The sequence below is a fragment of the Enhydra lutris genome, unplaced genomic scaffold (genome assembly GCF_002288905.1).
Source record: "Enhydra lutris kenyoni isolate GAN:26980312 unplaced genomic scaffold, ASM228890v2 scaffoldscaffold59, whole genome shotgun sequence".
In the NCBI taxonomy this organism is placed as follows: Eukaryota; Metazoa; Chordata; class Mammalia; order Carnivora; family Mustelidae; genus Enhydra; species Enhydra lutris.
This window is the reverse complement of record NW_019154143.1, coordinates 3,873,676-3,890,100: the sequence shown is the minus strand read 5'-3', so window position 1 is coordinate 3,890,100 and position 16,425 is coordinate 3,873,676. Positions and strand designations below refer to the sequence as shown.

The window sequence follows — 16,425 nt, the reverse complement described above, 5'->3', positions numbered from 1 at the left end:
AGAAAAGTTCATAGAAAGAGAGAAAATCCATCTGGGTGGGATGGGCGGAAACCATCCCGGGCAAGTAGCAGTAAGAATGGCTGAGGGATTCTTGACTCTAAGATGGCGATCTCCACCATAGATAGCCCCAGTTGAGTTTTGCTGAAAGACAAAATGTTCTTTCGGAAAGGGGAGGTAGGAAACCAGTGATGTGGTAGGATTAACGGATTGATTTTCGGAGATCATCTTTGGCTCTTTATCTGGGATGTACATAGCATTGGCTCTTCTCCAGCTTTGAAGAACAGTGATGAGTCTTTGAGGGATGCGTAACATATTTTTGTAGGCTGCACTGCTACTGCTTATCTTAACTTGGTAAGAGTTGACAGAGGGTGCCTGAGATCTTGAGGATCTCCTGTACCGTGAGAGTGGGTTGTTTCATCCCAATGGCCTAACCAGCATCGGTGTCTGACTTCACCATGCTTGCCTTTTCTGTCAAAAATGTCCTGCCATCATCTTCACTAAAAAAGACTATGTATACAGAACACTTGAGGGTCCACTGAAGTAATGTCATGTTGGGGGTGGGTGTCCTGTTGTATTTTCCTGTAGTCATCGTGACAAAATAAGATGTTTACTTCACATATCAAATGGAGCTCACTCGTTGAAGTCTGTGGTGATCACTAAGGAATTAAATGAGACTCAGTGGCCTCTGAAGAATGACTGGTATGCAGTGTTGAGAGATTCATTTCCTTGAGAGCACAGGAAGTGATGCAGGTAAACTGTTGTTCTGGAACCAAGTCTGACCAACCTCAAGGAGTGGATGGGTAAAGTGGAAGGGGACAGCACAACCTTGGACTTTGAAATTTGTGTGAGGTCAGCCACTGACTACCCTCTGGACCCTCAGAGGGGGGCTTCAGGCTATCTCATGTTCTTCCTGGACAGTAGGAAGGGAAATTTCTAAAGGGTTCCTGACCCAGAGAAATTACATCCCAAGGCAATGAGAGAATTTGCAGGTGGATTTGCTGGCTAGCTGAAAGTCATCTTTGTAAAAATTGTGGAGAATGGAAAGTTGCCAGAAAGCTGGAAAGAGATTAATGTCCTCATTTCCCCCCAAAGGAAAAAGAAGCTGGAGTTCAGGAACTAATGACCAGTGAGCTTCTTATTAATCTTAACAAAGAAATGTAGGCTGCAAGATTCAAATGGTGAGGTGAAACATTTTTTTTTTTTTGGAATTTATTTATTTATCTGAGACAGAAAGAAAGAGGCAAAGGAGCAGGAGAGGGAGTCTTAAGCACATCCCATGCTGAACATGGAGCCTGACACAGGCTCGATTTCATGACCCTAAGATTAGGACCTGAGCTGAAACCAAAAGTTGGATACTTAACTGACCGTGCCACGCAGGTGCCCCAAGGTGAAACATTTTAAAAGAAAAAGATGATCGTAAGAATCAGCCAGGGTTGGGGCGCCTGTGTGGCTCAGTTGGTTAAGTGTCTGCCTTTGGTTCAGGTCATGATTCCAGGGTCCTGGCATTGGGCCCCACATTGGGCTGCTCAGCAGGGAGTCTGCTTCTCCTTGGTCTGCCCCTCCCCGCCGCTCATGCTTTCTCCCTCTCTGTCTCTCTCAAATAAATAAATAAAATCTTAAACTAAAAAAAAAAAAAAAAAAAAAAAAAGTAATCAGCCAGTGTTCACTAAGAATAAATCATGTCCACTGTTGTGACTCCCTCTTCTGATAGGCTTCTGAGAGGAGCAGATCATGAAATCCTATAGACTCTGGTTTTCCACAAGCCTCTGTTAGAGTCTCTTGGGGTGTCGTAGATGACAATGATCAATTTGGATTGGGTAATAGTGTACTGGGTTGGGTGCATAAACTTTTGAACAATCATATCCACAAAGGGCTGACCTCATAAACCCCTGGCAATTTCCTTACTGTGGGAGGTTTAATTAATTCACTGAATAGCAGATGCCAAATTATGTCCCAAAAGCCCATTGGTAAATTGTTGTTTTTGGGAATTTGGAACACATTTTTCTGTGGACAGAGTGTTTTTCATGACGTTTCTCTTTTGAACTGATTATGTGTATGCATCACAAAAATTTGGATAATCTGACTCTTGTACAAGACCATAACCCCAGACTAAGATGAGATTTGAGCTCCAGTACAAAAAACCAAAGACTTAACCATCTCCCTCTGCCGAAGGGTGAGAGGCTATGGGTGTTGGATGGTGGAGTGGATAAGGACTGCCTTGTTTCCCAAAACACTGATCCTCCCAAGGGTTTGAAGTAAGAACTGAGGGCACGCTTTCTGTTGATAACACTCAGGGCCCTACAAGTTTGTATCTTTGACTTAATGGAAGAACGCTGGAAACCACAGAGGGTTTTTAAAGGACCTATACCATTGATTGAGTTTGTATTTTAGAAGACTGGCTACCGGCTAGATAGTGGATTAGAGAGGGCAAGACTTGAACTAGAGAAGCAAACTATGGCAGTAACCCATGTGGGACAGAATGGTGGTAGTAAGAATGAAATGAAGCTGGTGTAGTTGAGAGATACTGGGAAGATAGAATTGAATTGACTGTTACAAATCAAATGTGGGGAAAGAGGGAGAATAAGGAATCTAGAAAGGATGACTCCCAATTTCTGACTTGGGCATCTGAGTGGATAGTGGTACCGTATATTGACCTGGAATAAAAGAGACACAGGGGGAAAGATGAGTTTTGGCTGTGAAGACTTAGAGGTGCCTGTGGGACGTTAAGGGGAGATGGCCAGTGCACTGACCAACTAGGTTGCGTGGGTCTGCAGTTTAAGAGACAGGTCTAGGTGCAAGATAAAACAATGAGTTTATTTCCTTTTACATCCGTCAAGTGAAGCCCCACTCCAGGCACCTTCCTACTATGTATTCTGTTGTTGTTGTTTTATATTGAGGTATGATACATCTACTGCGTTATATTCGTTTCAGGTTTACAACACAGTAATTTGATATTTGTATATGTTACAAAATGACCACAGTAAGTCAAGTGAAAGTCTCTCACCCTACATAGTTACAGAATTAAAGAAATTTTCTTATGATGAGGACTTTAAGGTCAACTCTTTCAGCAGGTCTTAAATATGCACTGTGATACTCCTCATTCAAGTATCCTAGAAGTATCAAGCATTTTTTTAAAGATTTTATTTATTTGAAAAAAAAATTTATTTATTTGAGAGGGAGAGGGTATGTTTGCATTTTTTTAAAGATTTTATTTATTTGGAAAAAAAAGATTTTACTTATTTGAGAGGGAGAGAGGGTGTTTGCAAGTAGAGGAGCAGAGGGAGGTGGACAAGAAGGATCCAAGCTGAGCGCAGAGCCCGATGCAGGTCTCGATCTCACGACCCTGAGATTATGACCTGAGCCAAAATCAAGAGTTGGACACTTGACCGGCTGAGCCATGCAGGAACCCTCGTATCAAGTATTTTAAAAGTATTTCATGATTGACCATCTAGGCTGTCTTTTAATCTGCTTTAACGAGAGAAAACACGATCTTAGAAATTGATTGTGTTGTTGCCTTCTGTGCCCTATCATCACATTTCCCAGTGCATGAATAATCAGAGAGAACAATCCATACATTTCTCAACTTTTTAACGTTTTTGAAACCAATCCAGATACGAGACGTGACATTTTAACGTTGCTGTCTGGAATTTACATGCCCAGTGTCTCGGCTCATTCTGTCCCCTTATTTACTTCGGCTCCAGAGTTTGGCTGCTTCTTTCAAGTTGTTTGTGTTCGGTGTTTAGGAAAGTGGACTCCCACAACCAAAGAAACGATGGACGATGAGTCAGTCTCGAAGTGCTGTTTTTTATAGTCACAGAGTAGGGTCTAGTTCACCATTGTGAGGGATTCTGTGACAGCGAGGCGGAGCACGCAGACCATGCGGGTTCCTTGGCTGTTCTGTTTGCATGCGAAGCGTTTGCCGGTGTGCTGGTGTGCCCCGCCCCCCACCACCATGGCCTCATTTTGGTAACGCTCTATTTCTAGCGATCATTGGTGGGAACACCAGAATACAGTTTTAATGAAATGCCGTGCACACAAATGCAGTCTGAACTCTGGAATGCTGAATTAGAGCTCGACCTCTGATATGCATGGGTTTGCAATTCCCTGCCTGTTCATAGTAAGCGGGCGGGAAGTTTTATTGCTTTCGTGGCGAGCACTGCCAAATGAAATGGATGTAGTCAAGAGCATTTTCCTCTGCTCTGTTGGCCTGCCTTACGATGAAGATGCTTGGATTAAGTTACAGACCGCTGTAAAATTAAGCCTACATCATGACTTTGTGTGTAGTTTCAGCACTTGGTGGTTTAAATTTTTCCCCTTAAGGTGAGGAAAAGACGCCATGTGTCTTCTCGCGGCAGCATACAGTGGGCTTACCAGAAGCAATCAGGTGGGGCATAGAACCCAAGTTTTCCTTTTTGAATTATCAACATTCTTTTTTTTTTAAAAAGATTTATTTATTTGTGGGTTGGGGGAGAGTGAGTGAGCAGGGGAGGGGCAGAGGGAAGGGGAAGAACCTCAAGCAGACTCCCCTGCCGGAGCTCAATGCAGGGCTTGATCTCACAACCCTGAGATCCTGACCTGAGCCGAAATCAATCAAGAGTCGAACGCTGAACCAGCTGAGCCACGCAGGCGCCCCTGCATTCCCAACATTCTAGTGAGAATGTGATGAATGCCGAGTGGAATCAGTGGGCACCTCAATGGTGGTTTTCTTTGTCAATGCTGATTTAGCAGGTAATAAGCAGACATTCCTAATCCTCTCTTCAGCCGTTTCTATCACCACACTTAACATGGGTGACTAGAAATAGATCCAAAGGAGGGAGTGGTCTTTGGAGTTACGCTGACTGGATGCTCCTACGAGCCCCCAGTTTCAAACCATGTGGCCCTGGGCAATCTGTTAGAACTTCCTCAAGTCTTGGTTCCTTTGTCTGTAAATGGTCGGCTTGTATGGCTCCCGTTAGGATTAAATAAGCTCAGACATGCACGGCCTTTTGTGCTTCCATGCGGTGAGTGCTTGGTGAACTTGAGTATTATTTTCTCTGTCTCTGCAGCCTGTCCCCTACCTTCAAACTGCCCACCAGGCTTGTTCGTCCCCTAGACAGGTTTTTCTAATACCGATCCAGAGCCATCTTTGAACATTGTATCAGAGTCTTTTTCACCTTTTTTTTTGTAAATATTTTATTTATTTATTTGACAGAGAGAGATTACAAGTAGGCAGAGAGGCAGGCAGAGAGAGAGGAAGGGAAGCAGGCTCCCCACTGAGCAGAGAGCCCAATGCGGGGCGCAATCCCAGGACCCTGGGATCATGACCTGAGCCGAAGGCAGAGGCTTTAACCCACTGAGCCACCCAGACACCCCCTTTTACACCTTTCTATTAAGAACTCTTGTGGTTTCTCCAGGTCCTAAGTCCTGCCTTGGGCTTTAGCGCACACTCACTTCCTGCTGAACTCATCAGTCCCTAGCTAGACCTCAATACCTCTTTGATTCTTTGGAAGACTTCATTGTGTCGTGGAGGCTGCTCTAAAACTACCCTCTCTTCTGCCCTCCCCTCTACAACAAGCTTTCCGTGGAATTGGTTTCTAGAGCGTGTTTGGTTCCTTTCCTGAGTTACTTTGCACAGAGTAAATCACGGCATGGAGCTGTCATACACGCAGCTCACACCAGAGCTCCTCTTCCTCCTTTGGGCTCATTTGAAAACTTACCTTAAAGAATCTGTCCCTGTTGGAGGATGCACCGTTTCTATTTTTAGCCAAATTCAACTTTATTCATGTTTTCTTTTTTTTTTTTTTCTTTGTCTTTGTGGGTTCCCCTTGCCCTTCTGCAACATTCTTCAAGATGTGGACGAATGCCTGGAACCAGAGATCTGCACAAACGGCACGTGCTCCAACCTTGAGGGCTCCTACATGTGTTCATGCCACAAGGGTTATTCTCCGACGCCAGACCACAAGCACTGCAAAGGTAAATGCTCTGATCGGATTTCTCCTTTTTATTTGAACTACACTTGAGAATATGTTAGAGTAATTAGCTTAGAAAAGGGAACCCAGGGGCACCTGGGTGGCTCGGTGGGTTAAGCCTCTGCCTTCGGCTCAGGTCACGGTCCCGGGGTCCTGGGATCGAGCCCCACATCGGGCTCTCTGCTCAGCAGGGAGACTGCTTCCCCCCACCCCACCCCCGCCTGCCTCTCTGCCTCTTGTAATCTCTCTCTCTGTCAAATAAATAAATAAATAAATCTTTAAAAAAAAAAAAAAAGAAAGAAAGAAAAGGGAACCCAAAAAAAGAGAGAGAGAGAGAACCATGCTACCTCTCATTTATTTTGACTGAACTACTCAGAGCACATTTTTGTTGGCATGTTTGGAACTCACTCCTCATTGTGGTTACATACAGACCATATCTATTTACATAGAGGAAAACAGCATATTTTTAGAGAGCATCTGTAAACCACAGACCTATTTATTTTGTTTCTTCTCATTATAAAAACAATACAGTTCCACCACTCTGTGAATATACTAAAAACCATTGAATTATACACTTTAGATGAATAATGTGGTGGTAAATTATACCTCAATAAAATTGCTGTCACAAAACATTCATCATAAGGGCGCCTTGAGTGGCTCCATCCATTAAGCATCTGTTTTCAGGTCAGGTCATGGTCTCAGGGTCCTGGAATTGAGCTCTCATTGGGTTCCCTGCCCAGTGAGGTGACTGCTTCTGTTTCTGTGTCTGTCCCGCTTTGCCTGCCTCATGCTCTCTCTCTCACTCCCTCCCTTTTGTGCTCTCAAATAAATAAATAAAATCTTTTTCAAAAAAACATCCACTGTAGAAAATCTAACAAACACAGAAAATAAACCGAAAATAAGAGTTTCTCAATCTCCTTCATCATTAGTCCTCTATTCTGGTTATTTTCTATCACTAAGATCATGTATGTACAATTTTGTATCTTGATTTTTGTCACTTAATAGTGTATCATGAGCATTTTATACATCATTAATAACTCTTCTCAAATATTATTTTTGAAATCTGTTTAATAGTCCAGTGTGTTACTATTTCAGCATTTTCTTGCTGTTCTTATGTTGAACAACCACATTTTTTTTCCCAGCTCCTCATCATTATGTAAAAAAAAAAAAAAAAAGCAAACCTAACAAGCTTTTTTTAAAATAAAACTTGGTCTGAATTTTAGGTTCCTTTCCTTTTTTTATAAAAGTGGAATAATTGGGTCAAATGTTTTAATGTTTTTTATTATTTTGACAGAACCCTAATTTCTAATTTTTAAAATGTATTTCTTTTAATTCTAAAAGAATCTATTATTTATGCCTATATCTGTTAATTCCCTGGATGCTTCTAATTATTACATTTATTTCATATGCTTGTTAAACATTTGTATTTTTTGTGTGTAAATTTATGTTAATATCTGTTCCTATTTATCGGGTTTTTTAATCAGTCTGTATGAACACATTATATATAACCCATGCATAAACTTATATACATGTGTCTGTGCATTATAAATACATTTTTAGGGGGTATATTGTTGTAATTTGTCCAAGGTTTCTCCAATTTTTCTTTGCATGATTTTTTTTTTTTTTTTAAGTTTAAATTTTTTCTGTGGTCAAATCTGTGGATAGCTTCCTTTCTGCTCCCTGTTCTTCATACCAAAAAGCATGCTCTTTGCAGGGAAGGAGGAGAGGAAATAAGTGAAATTTTTCTTCTTTCTGAAGTGTCTCAATGAAAGTGAAGGAAGGATGGAAGTTAATTTCTCACCGTAGTAGGCAAGTAGTAAGCTGATATCTTACAGTCTTGTAAGAATTGTAGCATCTCCCACTGGCAGTAGCAAATTCACTGACCTCTGCGCTGGAGTCCCAGCTCCTTGTGGACAGTGGAACACTGGCCATTCCCAGTAGAGCAGGGCAATGGGCACATGTCCCTTCCCTCTGGATCCTTTCCTGCCAGCCCACATCTACACCCTTCCTGCAAGGCTCATCTAGTGGTTGGCCATGCCACCTTGGATTAATAACCTCAAATTTCCAGGTCTCATATTATCTCTAAAGTTTGGGGATTGGACTCTTTAGAGGGATAGTGCTCTGAGTAAACACATGTTGGGTGAATGACTTATAACCACATTTTTACTCTTTCTGACTCAGCCATCCCAACTGAGCCTGCTCCTCTCTAAGAAGGCTCCCCAGCATCCCCAAATCCACACTGTCCGTTGATGCCAGCCCTGGGAACACTCATTTTCCCCTCTGTGTAACCCTCTGCTGGGCTGCTGAGGATGCCTCTCTTCACCCTTCCCTTCCTTTGGGGCGTATGGAGGAACCCATGTGATCTGGGCCCTTGTTCAAATGCAGATGCTACTGAGAGGTTTTAATCTCCCAAAGAACTTGTATTGGTTGGGAAAGATAGAAACGCAGTACGGAAAATTATAGATAATGAAGTACCAGGCAATGAAGTTTAACAGTATCAGTGATGTCATGGAAATATCATGTACCCCTGACCTTCCTTGAGGGCCAGAGCATTTCACCACTGTACTATTCCTTCCCAGAACCCAGAACCCCAGTTTAATTATGAGAAAAAATATCAGACAAATCCAGACAGGGACATTCTGTAGGAGTCTGGCCCATATTCTCAAGGCTATTAAAGTTGTGAAGAACAAGGAAAGATGGGGGAGACAGGACCCCTATATACAGTGTGGTACCCTGGATTGGGTCCTGGAACAGAGAGGGCATGAATGAAAACACCGGTGAAACCCAAACAAAGTTAGAGTTCAGTTTAAAAAGGAGTGGGTATCGGAATATCGGAACCTAGCTCTGACACTCAGAAGTGTGAGCTTGGGTAAGTTTTCTTCCTTTGCTAAGCTGTACTTGCTCATCTGCAAAAAGTAATGTAACAATAATGGTACTCAGTCAGGGGGATGGGATGATTGTGTGAAAAAATACAGAAACAGAGGATGCGTGGAGAATGAGATAACACAGGGACAGAGTCTGACACGTAGTTGATGTTGTTATTCACCAAGTCATAGGCAGGTACAAAGCTCTATTAAAGCCAAAAAGTGCTTGTGTGCTGCTGGGAAAGTACCCAAGGTGCTGCTGTTCGATCTTGGTCTTAAAATTTTGAATATGGAGGGGAGAAAACCTTAGAAGGCAGAGAAAGCAGCACATGTCAAAGGCTGGAGGTGCGAAAGGGCTGTTATCGCCACTTGCCAGTGAACCTTGCCCCCCTACTCTGGTTTTCCTGGTGTCTGCATCGCAGTGTGGGGTGGGGTCAGGCAAGGCCCCCATCTGCTGCTCTAGAAACTTACATATACACTGATTGTTTACCTTACTCCCCAAAGCGCATGCTTTTTATGATAATAAGTTATATAACATATTTCTCTGTATTTATTTCGTAATCTTTCCCAAACCACCTAGGATCACTGATGTCAAATTCTTCCCAGATCTTAAATCTGCCCCTTTTCCAATTTTCTAGCAACTGCCAAATTTCACCTTGGTGCTAAATATTGACTTTGTTTTCACCTCACTAAATCTACCAACAACTTTTTTCCATGTTTTAAATATGCTATCTAGTGTATTAATTCAGTACTTGTTTCTTTATTTCTTTTTTGTGTCTCTGTTCTTGTATCTTTTTGTACATTTTAGCATTATATGTCCTAAACTTATAAGTACCCGGAGATAGCCTCTGTCGTAACTCTGAGCAGGATTCGTCATAGTGATATGCTGGAAAGTCCCTCAAAGAAATCCTTTTTCAGGGAAAACGATATGCTCTGTTTCAATCTCTTGGCACAAAAAAGAGAAGACATTTGTCCTGCATGCCTGTTTTATTAGAAACTGTTCTTTTGTCGTAGGAATTATGTGCCTCATCAGAAAAGGAAAAGGCTTCTTTATCTGTAGAATTACACTGCCTCTCTCCCCGTGGCCGTTTTAAAGACCCAGAGATCACCTTATTCAAGATAACTGGGTTGCCGCAGGTTGTTCCAAGTGTGCGTGTCATTACCAATAATGAATTACTTCTGACAATATTCCCGACATAAATGAGTAACTTATGTAAGATGTCTGGCGTACCCTGACAGGACTTGGAATGGAGGGTATAGTCTTGCTGCAGACATCTTCACATGGGAATGCTTAATTTGTCATCTTCTTTGAGAAAGTCTAAAAGAGTCCAAGGCACTAAAATTCTTGTCAGACGTTACGTGAGATCCAACAAGCTCCACGCCGCTGTTGTTGGTCTTAAGTTCTTGGACTGACGTCTCAAGTATTTAATAGAATGTGCTGAAAGAAAACGTGAGGTAGGCAGTTCCTTGCTGTCGACCACTCCTAAAGCTAATGGACCTAGAGCATTTGGAAAGGTGCTGCATCGTTCTGAAAGTGACATTCAGCTCGATGATTTAATTTCCCTATTGGCAGCCAATAGTAGGCGCCGGGACTTACTGTGGTGGTGATCCGTTTTCTTTACAAATAAGTGAAACAAAAGTTTCTAGTAAACCAAATTAATTTCTCTAAAACAATGATTAAAAAACGCATTCATGAGCTGCAGTTACATTCATAGTTTATGTGGGCTCTCTCAGAAAATGTGGGATAATGTGACACCTTTCTTACATTGGGATACAGTTCCAAAGGTTAATGCCACACGAGAGGCTAAGAAATATGGATTTGGTCAGGAAACAGGCAATCGTCGGTCATACTTGAGGGGAAGGACTGTGCGCCACATGGAGTTCTGAAAGGTTTCAGATGGATTTTAAATAATAAGATAATAAGATATTTTCAGAAGAAAAGAGTAGTTAGACATTGATCTTTAGGACATAGTTTCATAGCTTGATTTATAGGCTCAAAGTTTAGGTAACTGTGTTCTAGATATATAGATATTTATGTATCTATATATCTATGTAGATATATAGATATATCTCGATATGTAGATATAAATAGGCCTGATTTAACGTAATTGTCCCTGTTTCTATTTACAGATATTGATGAATGTCAGCAAGGGAATCTGTGCATGAATGGGCAGTGCAGAAACACGGAAGGCTCCTTCAGGTGCACCTGTGGGCAGGGATACCAGCTGTCAGCGGCGAAAGACCAGTGTGAAGGTACGAGCGTGGCCCCGTGAACTGCTGTGGTTTTCGCTTAAGGCCCCTGGCCTGAAAGACAGTATTCAGAAAAGGGGGTGTATCTCAGAAACTAACTGCACGGTTGCATGACAGCACCAGAAAGCAAGACCTCGGCTGAGGTCATAAAAGTCCATAACACAGGATGGGAAAGGGTTAAATCTAAAAAATAAAGTATTTGTGATCAGTGGCTGAGCATTCGGCTTAGGAAGAAAAAGCATTGCTCGCTGTGTAATTCCTTGCTGTGGAAAATCAGCTCTATTCAGTTCATTCGAAAGTTTTACCTACTCAGATTTCAGTAATTGGAAGGTTGTTAGATCGGCCCGGCATTATGCTGTGGAATGTTAATGACCTTCGTCTTGGTGTCTCTTCCCCTTTCTAAAATTTTTCCTTTTTAAAAAAAATTTTGCTGAAGAAGGCTTTTCAGCAAAACTGAAAGAAACAGCATCCCCCTTATATCACAGATAAAGTTCGTGAAATACATCCTGTTCCTGAAGGTGATAGTATTTTGGATCTCGCTGAGGCTGACCTTAGACTTAAAATATAAATTTCATCGAACTTCACACAGAATTACTTCACTACTCGATAAGTATGTGCTTCTTGAGCTTGAAGATACTACGATATCCTGGTGACAAGCACCGGAGTCCAGAGTTCTTAAACAGAAAGGTCATTTAAATGCCATTTATTTAAGAACAGAATACACACTCTACTGGACCAATAAGGAAACAAATCATATCCGTGTCTGTATGCAAACTCTGACTATTTAATGAGTGCAAATGTCTTCTGAGATGCTATTATAAATGATGGTACTAAGAAGAGATCTACCAATATTATCACGACCTTCCTCCCCATTTTCCCCTCTCTTGAACAAGGAAAGACATTACAGTTCCTAATCTAGAAGTTGAGAACACACACAAGCATACTCATACAACACAGGTAAATTAATTTGTTCTAGATTCTACAAGTCCATCTCAAAGTTTTTTATGTTATTTTGTGACTCCTGACCTTAATTAGCTAAGCATTTATCTATGCCCACCGTGCACAGAGAACTACAAATGAATGTATAATAAGAGAAGAGGTCTATCTACAGGTAATACAATAAGGCTCTCATATGCAAAATCCTTTCTGTTGAAGAGTCTATGATGTCACTAAGTCAGATACATGCAAAACTACCCACCAAATTATCAATAGGGGCAAACAAAGGTTAGGTGCCCAATGCCATGATAATCAACATGATGCTATAACAGAGCAAGGGAGAGTGGAGTTGTGCAGGGTCCCTGTGGAAACTGATGTTTGTGTTGACTCTTCTAGAATCCCAGAAGTAGGTCAGTGTGCTCAGATGTGAAGAACAAAGCCTGCCAACAAACAACGTGAAAAACACCTGCCCACCATAAAATGCTAGATCATCTAAGTCAGAAAGGATGTGGTACACATAGTCCCCGCCGTCAGGAGACTTGAAGTCTCATGGTAAAAGTAGAAGAATCGAATACACGCAGTGTATCATTGTGTCTTCTGTGGTGCGGGTATGATGCATGTGCGAGGAGTGGGCAGTGAGCTGTCGTTTGCTGACCTCTGCTTTACACAATGACAAGCCTAAGTGCTTTTAACCTCGGTGTTCACTTGAGCTTATAAAAGAGATTCAAGAAGCTAGGTTGAGGTTTACAGATTACAGCAAAGTATTTGCCACTCATCGATGAGCATTGGGATTCATACATACAGATTCTTAGCTTCCTGGTTAAGATTTTAAGTTCATCTGGATTTTCCCTCCTGGGGGATTCATGACTTTTTACTAGAGATCAGTTTAATTCACATAACCAAGAGTCTAAATTGGTTATAAACTAGATAGTTCATAGACTTCTTTACATGCATGATTAAAAATATGTTTAGAGTACCGCTCACACAGTTTCCTTTTACTCTCTTGCCTGGTAGATATTGATGAGTGTCAGTACCATCATCTCTGCGGTAATGGACAATGCAGGAACACAGAGGGCTCTTTCCTCTGTGTTTGTGACCGAGGCTACAGAGCATCCGCCCTTGGGGACCACTGTGAAGGTGAGAACTGCTCCTGACTGCAGAATCCCAGAGAAATCTGGACATCGTCCTGCCTTCTGTCCTTGAGTCCAACCTTCTGACCTCACAGTCAGGACACTAGGTTCCTGCAAAATCGTTTTCCCTGTGGTTACACAAATAATGAAAAGAAGCCAGTAGAATCCAGGTTTCCCTTGCACTGCTCAGAGCTGGGTTTTAGAAGTGTGATGCCAGCTTAAATGCGGAAAGAATCAGTTTCACTTTCCTCTGGTTTAGATGGTTTATCCCGGGTCTGTAGTTCTGAATGGTAATACCTTATTTAAGCAGGACCAGCATCCAAATACGTAAACACAAGTTAATTTTCCAGATAACTGTGAAGCTTTTTGTGAGCTAAATTTTATTCAGTTTTGAGCTTTCTGTGTAAGTATTTCTAGAAGATACCCCAGGTGTACAGCCCCAGGTAATTGTTAGCCACCCACTACCCCACCACCTGCTGTGTCTCACAGCCTCAGGGTGGGTCAGGGCTGCTGAGCTGGTCTTTCCCCAGCACGTCACATGTGATTTCTCTGAGCTCACTGTATGCTCAACTCACTGTGTTTTTTCCTGTTCGTCCTCTGATGTCCCGCATATAGACCCTATCAGTTGTGAAACCAGAAATGTGAGCGAGGCAGTGTTGTGCCTCACAAGGAGAGTTAGCGTCTGTGAGTGAGGGGCTGAACCCCACCTTGGAGAGAAGCACATGAGCTTTTTGGTGAGGGGTTTTGTGGCACAAATGTGACACACATTGAAAAATGGCCATGATACTTTCTCACTTGTCATCCCTCTTGTTTGGGAAAGAGCCATCATACTTCCTAGCACCCTACTTTCCTGACCAGAGAACTTGGCAGAACCAGAGACAGCCTTTCCAGAGGGCAGTCAGGGCAGTTTCAGAGGCCTTAAAATGAATGTTACTGCTAAATAAGTAAATCATCTAGGATTTGATCCAAAGGTAATGATGGTGTTCAAATGGGTCTTCACTCCAGTCAAGAGGTGTAATCACACATACGTATTGGAAAACAGGCAAACAAGTGATGAATCAAGATAATGAAATTTGATTGAAAAATTGTGTGTTGGGAACTCTGTAACATATGGATAACAGTTAATGACTCAGCATAGCGGCTTTCCAAGCTGGGAGAGGCAAGCGTGTAGCTGGGGACTGGCCATGGAGGAACCTCTTCCAGAGTAAACAGGTAACGGGGCACATGGTAAGGCCCTGAAAACCTAAGCCAACCACCAGCATCTCTTCTGTCCTAACCCCTGACCGACCTAGAGGGCAACCAAGGCCATTGACTGGTCCTTGGTAGAGGGCATGTTGCTCTCTTTCGGCTGTTTTCATGTGTTGCCCGTTTCATCAGAAGTCCAGATTTTTAGTCTGTCAACATCAACCACATGAAAAGCCAAATAAAAGCTTTTAGCCCACTTTCATCATTGTTAACACAGATATTCGATAAGAAGGCTTCTTTTGGAGTATATAATTGGTCCTTTTTGTCTTAAAGTCAGGGATAATTTCCCTAGTGTTCTAGGTTATAAATAGGGTTGGAGTCCATTCAAGTAATTCAGTGCTGTCTTTGAAACTCTTAATAGCACTTCAGCCTGCTAATTCCCAACCAGTAGTGTTTCTGACCCTCCCCAGTGGTATTCAACTGTAATTAACTGAGCTCTTGCTGTTCACATGCCTCCCCCAGCTGTGGGAGGAAGAACCATCTTTCTTGTTGGCTTCTATATTTATATGTGTAACAACTCTGTCAAAGGCCTTGTTTTCTTGCAGTGTTTATCCTCAGTCCTTCCGGAAGTCAGAATCTCAAGTATTGTGCTAACTTCTGTGTGTTACTTGCTGCAACACGCTCAGTAGCCATTCGGTCTGTGAAGGCTGGCCTCCATTGTCGTGGTTATTAGAGATCTTGGCATCTCAGCCTTCAAAAGCTCTGCTTCTTTTTTTTTTAAAGAGTTTATTTATTTATTTGACAGACAGAGATCACAAGTAGGCAGAGAAGCAGGCAGCAGGGGGGTGGTGGGGGGAAGCAGGCTCCCTATGGAGCAGAGCACCTGATGTGGGGCTGGATCCCAGGACCCCGGGATCATGACCTGAGCTGAAGGCAGAGGCTTTAACCCACTATGCCACCCAGGCGCCCCAAAGGCTCTGCCTCTGACTTGTTCCCTTTCTAGATACAGTCTCTCCTTCCATGCCCCACCTTAGCACCTTCCTCAGCCCGTCACGGTGATTGGTCCATGCTAGTCCCTTGCAAAGCCTGAAAAAGATTTAGGATTTACTCTGCCTTTCTGTGGCCCCTCTCTCTTGGTCATTTTTTGTGGACCAAATCAAAAAAAGGTGAGAAAGGAAGTGCTTGTATTTGTTTCCTCATGACATTTCTTTCCAAGTCAAAATCATTCATTCTTTTCATGCATGCATTCATTCCATGAATAATTGTGCCCAGGATGTCCCAGGTATTATTCTAGGTATAGGATATACAGCAATAAACCAGACAGACAAAAATTCCTCCCTTTGTGGAGCTAACATTCTAGTGAGGGAGATATACATGATAAACAAGTAAAATATATAGTTTAAGTGACAATAAATGCTATGGAGAAAAAACGGGGGTATATGGAGAGTGGGGAGAGGGGATGGGGCTGACCTTACAGAGGCTGCCTTGAGATCATGGCATTTGGTTATTGATAGGAAGACGATTCCATTCAAAGGAATAGCAGGTGCAGAGGTGCCAAGAAATAGGGTTTGTGGAAGAAACCAGGAGTTGGACTTGGGCACTTTAAATTTGGGGTGCCTATCATGAGTATCCAGATGAAGATTTCTGAGAGGCAGTTGGACCGGTGTGTGTAAAATTCAGGGTTGAGTCCCAGGCTGTGAGTCATTAACATGTAGTCAGTGTTTAAGCTGAGAAATTGGAAGACATCACCGAGGGAGTGAGCATAGCTAGAAGAAAGAAGGGGTTCAAGATGGAGTTCTGGCCCCTCATTTTAAGTGAGGAGGAGGATAGGAGCAAGCAAGGGGATGAAGAACAAGTGGCAGGACAGGAAGGAGGGAAATCAAAATCCAAGAGAAGGAAACATTTCTGAGAGGAGGGAGTCATAAACTGTGTCAAACATTGCTGCTTAGCGGAATGAGGACCAGAGGGGCACCTGGGTAGCTCAGTGGGTTAAAGCCTCTGCCTTCGACTCAGGTCATGATCCCAGAGTCCTGGGATCGAGCCCCGCATTGGGCTCTCTGCTCAAAAGGAGCCTGCCTCCCCCTTTCTCTGTGCCTGCCTCTCTGCCTACTT

The 16,425-nt window shown here is 42.6% G+C and overlaps 1 protein-coding gene across 3 annotated transcripts in view; it reads left to right on the top strand.

Annotated features, from left to right (window-relative positions):
* LOC111158428 (latent transforming growth factor beta binding protein 1) overlaps positions 1 to 16,425 on the top strand; it is a 415,776-nt gene that overhangs the window by 310,633 nt on the left and 88,718 nt on the right. For all 3 annotated transcript variants that reach the window (XM_022520435.1, XM_022520437.1, XM_022520436.1), the window contains 3 exons: positions 5,830 to 5,952; positions 10,943 to 11,065; positions 13,013 to 13,135. In XM_022520435.1, the coding sequence (XP_022376143.1) occupies positions 5,830 to 5,952; positions 10,943 to 11,065; positions 13,013 to 13,135 (369 nt within the window). The remainder of the gene's footprint in view (positions 1 to 5,829; positions 5,953 to 10,942; positions 11,066 to 13,012; positions 13,136 to 16,425) is intronic.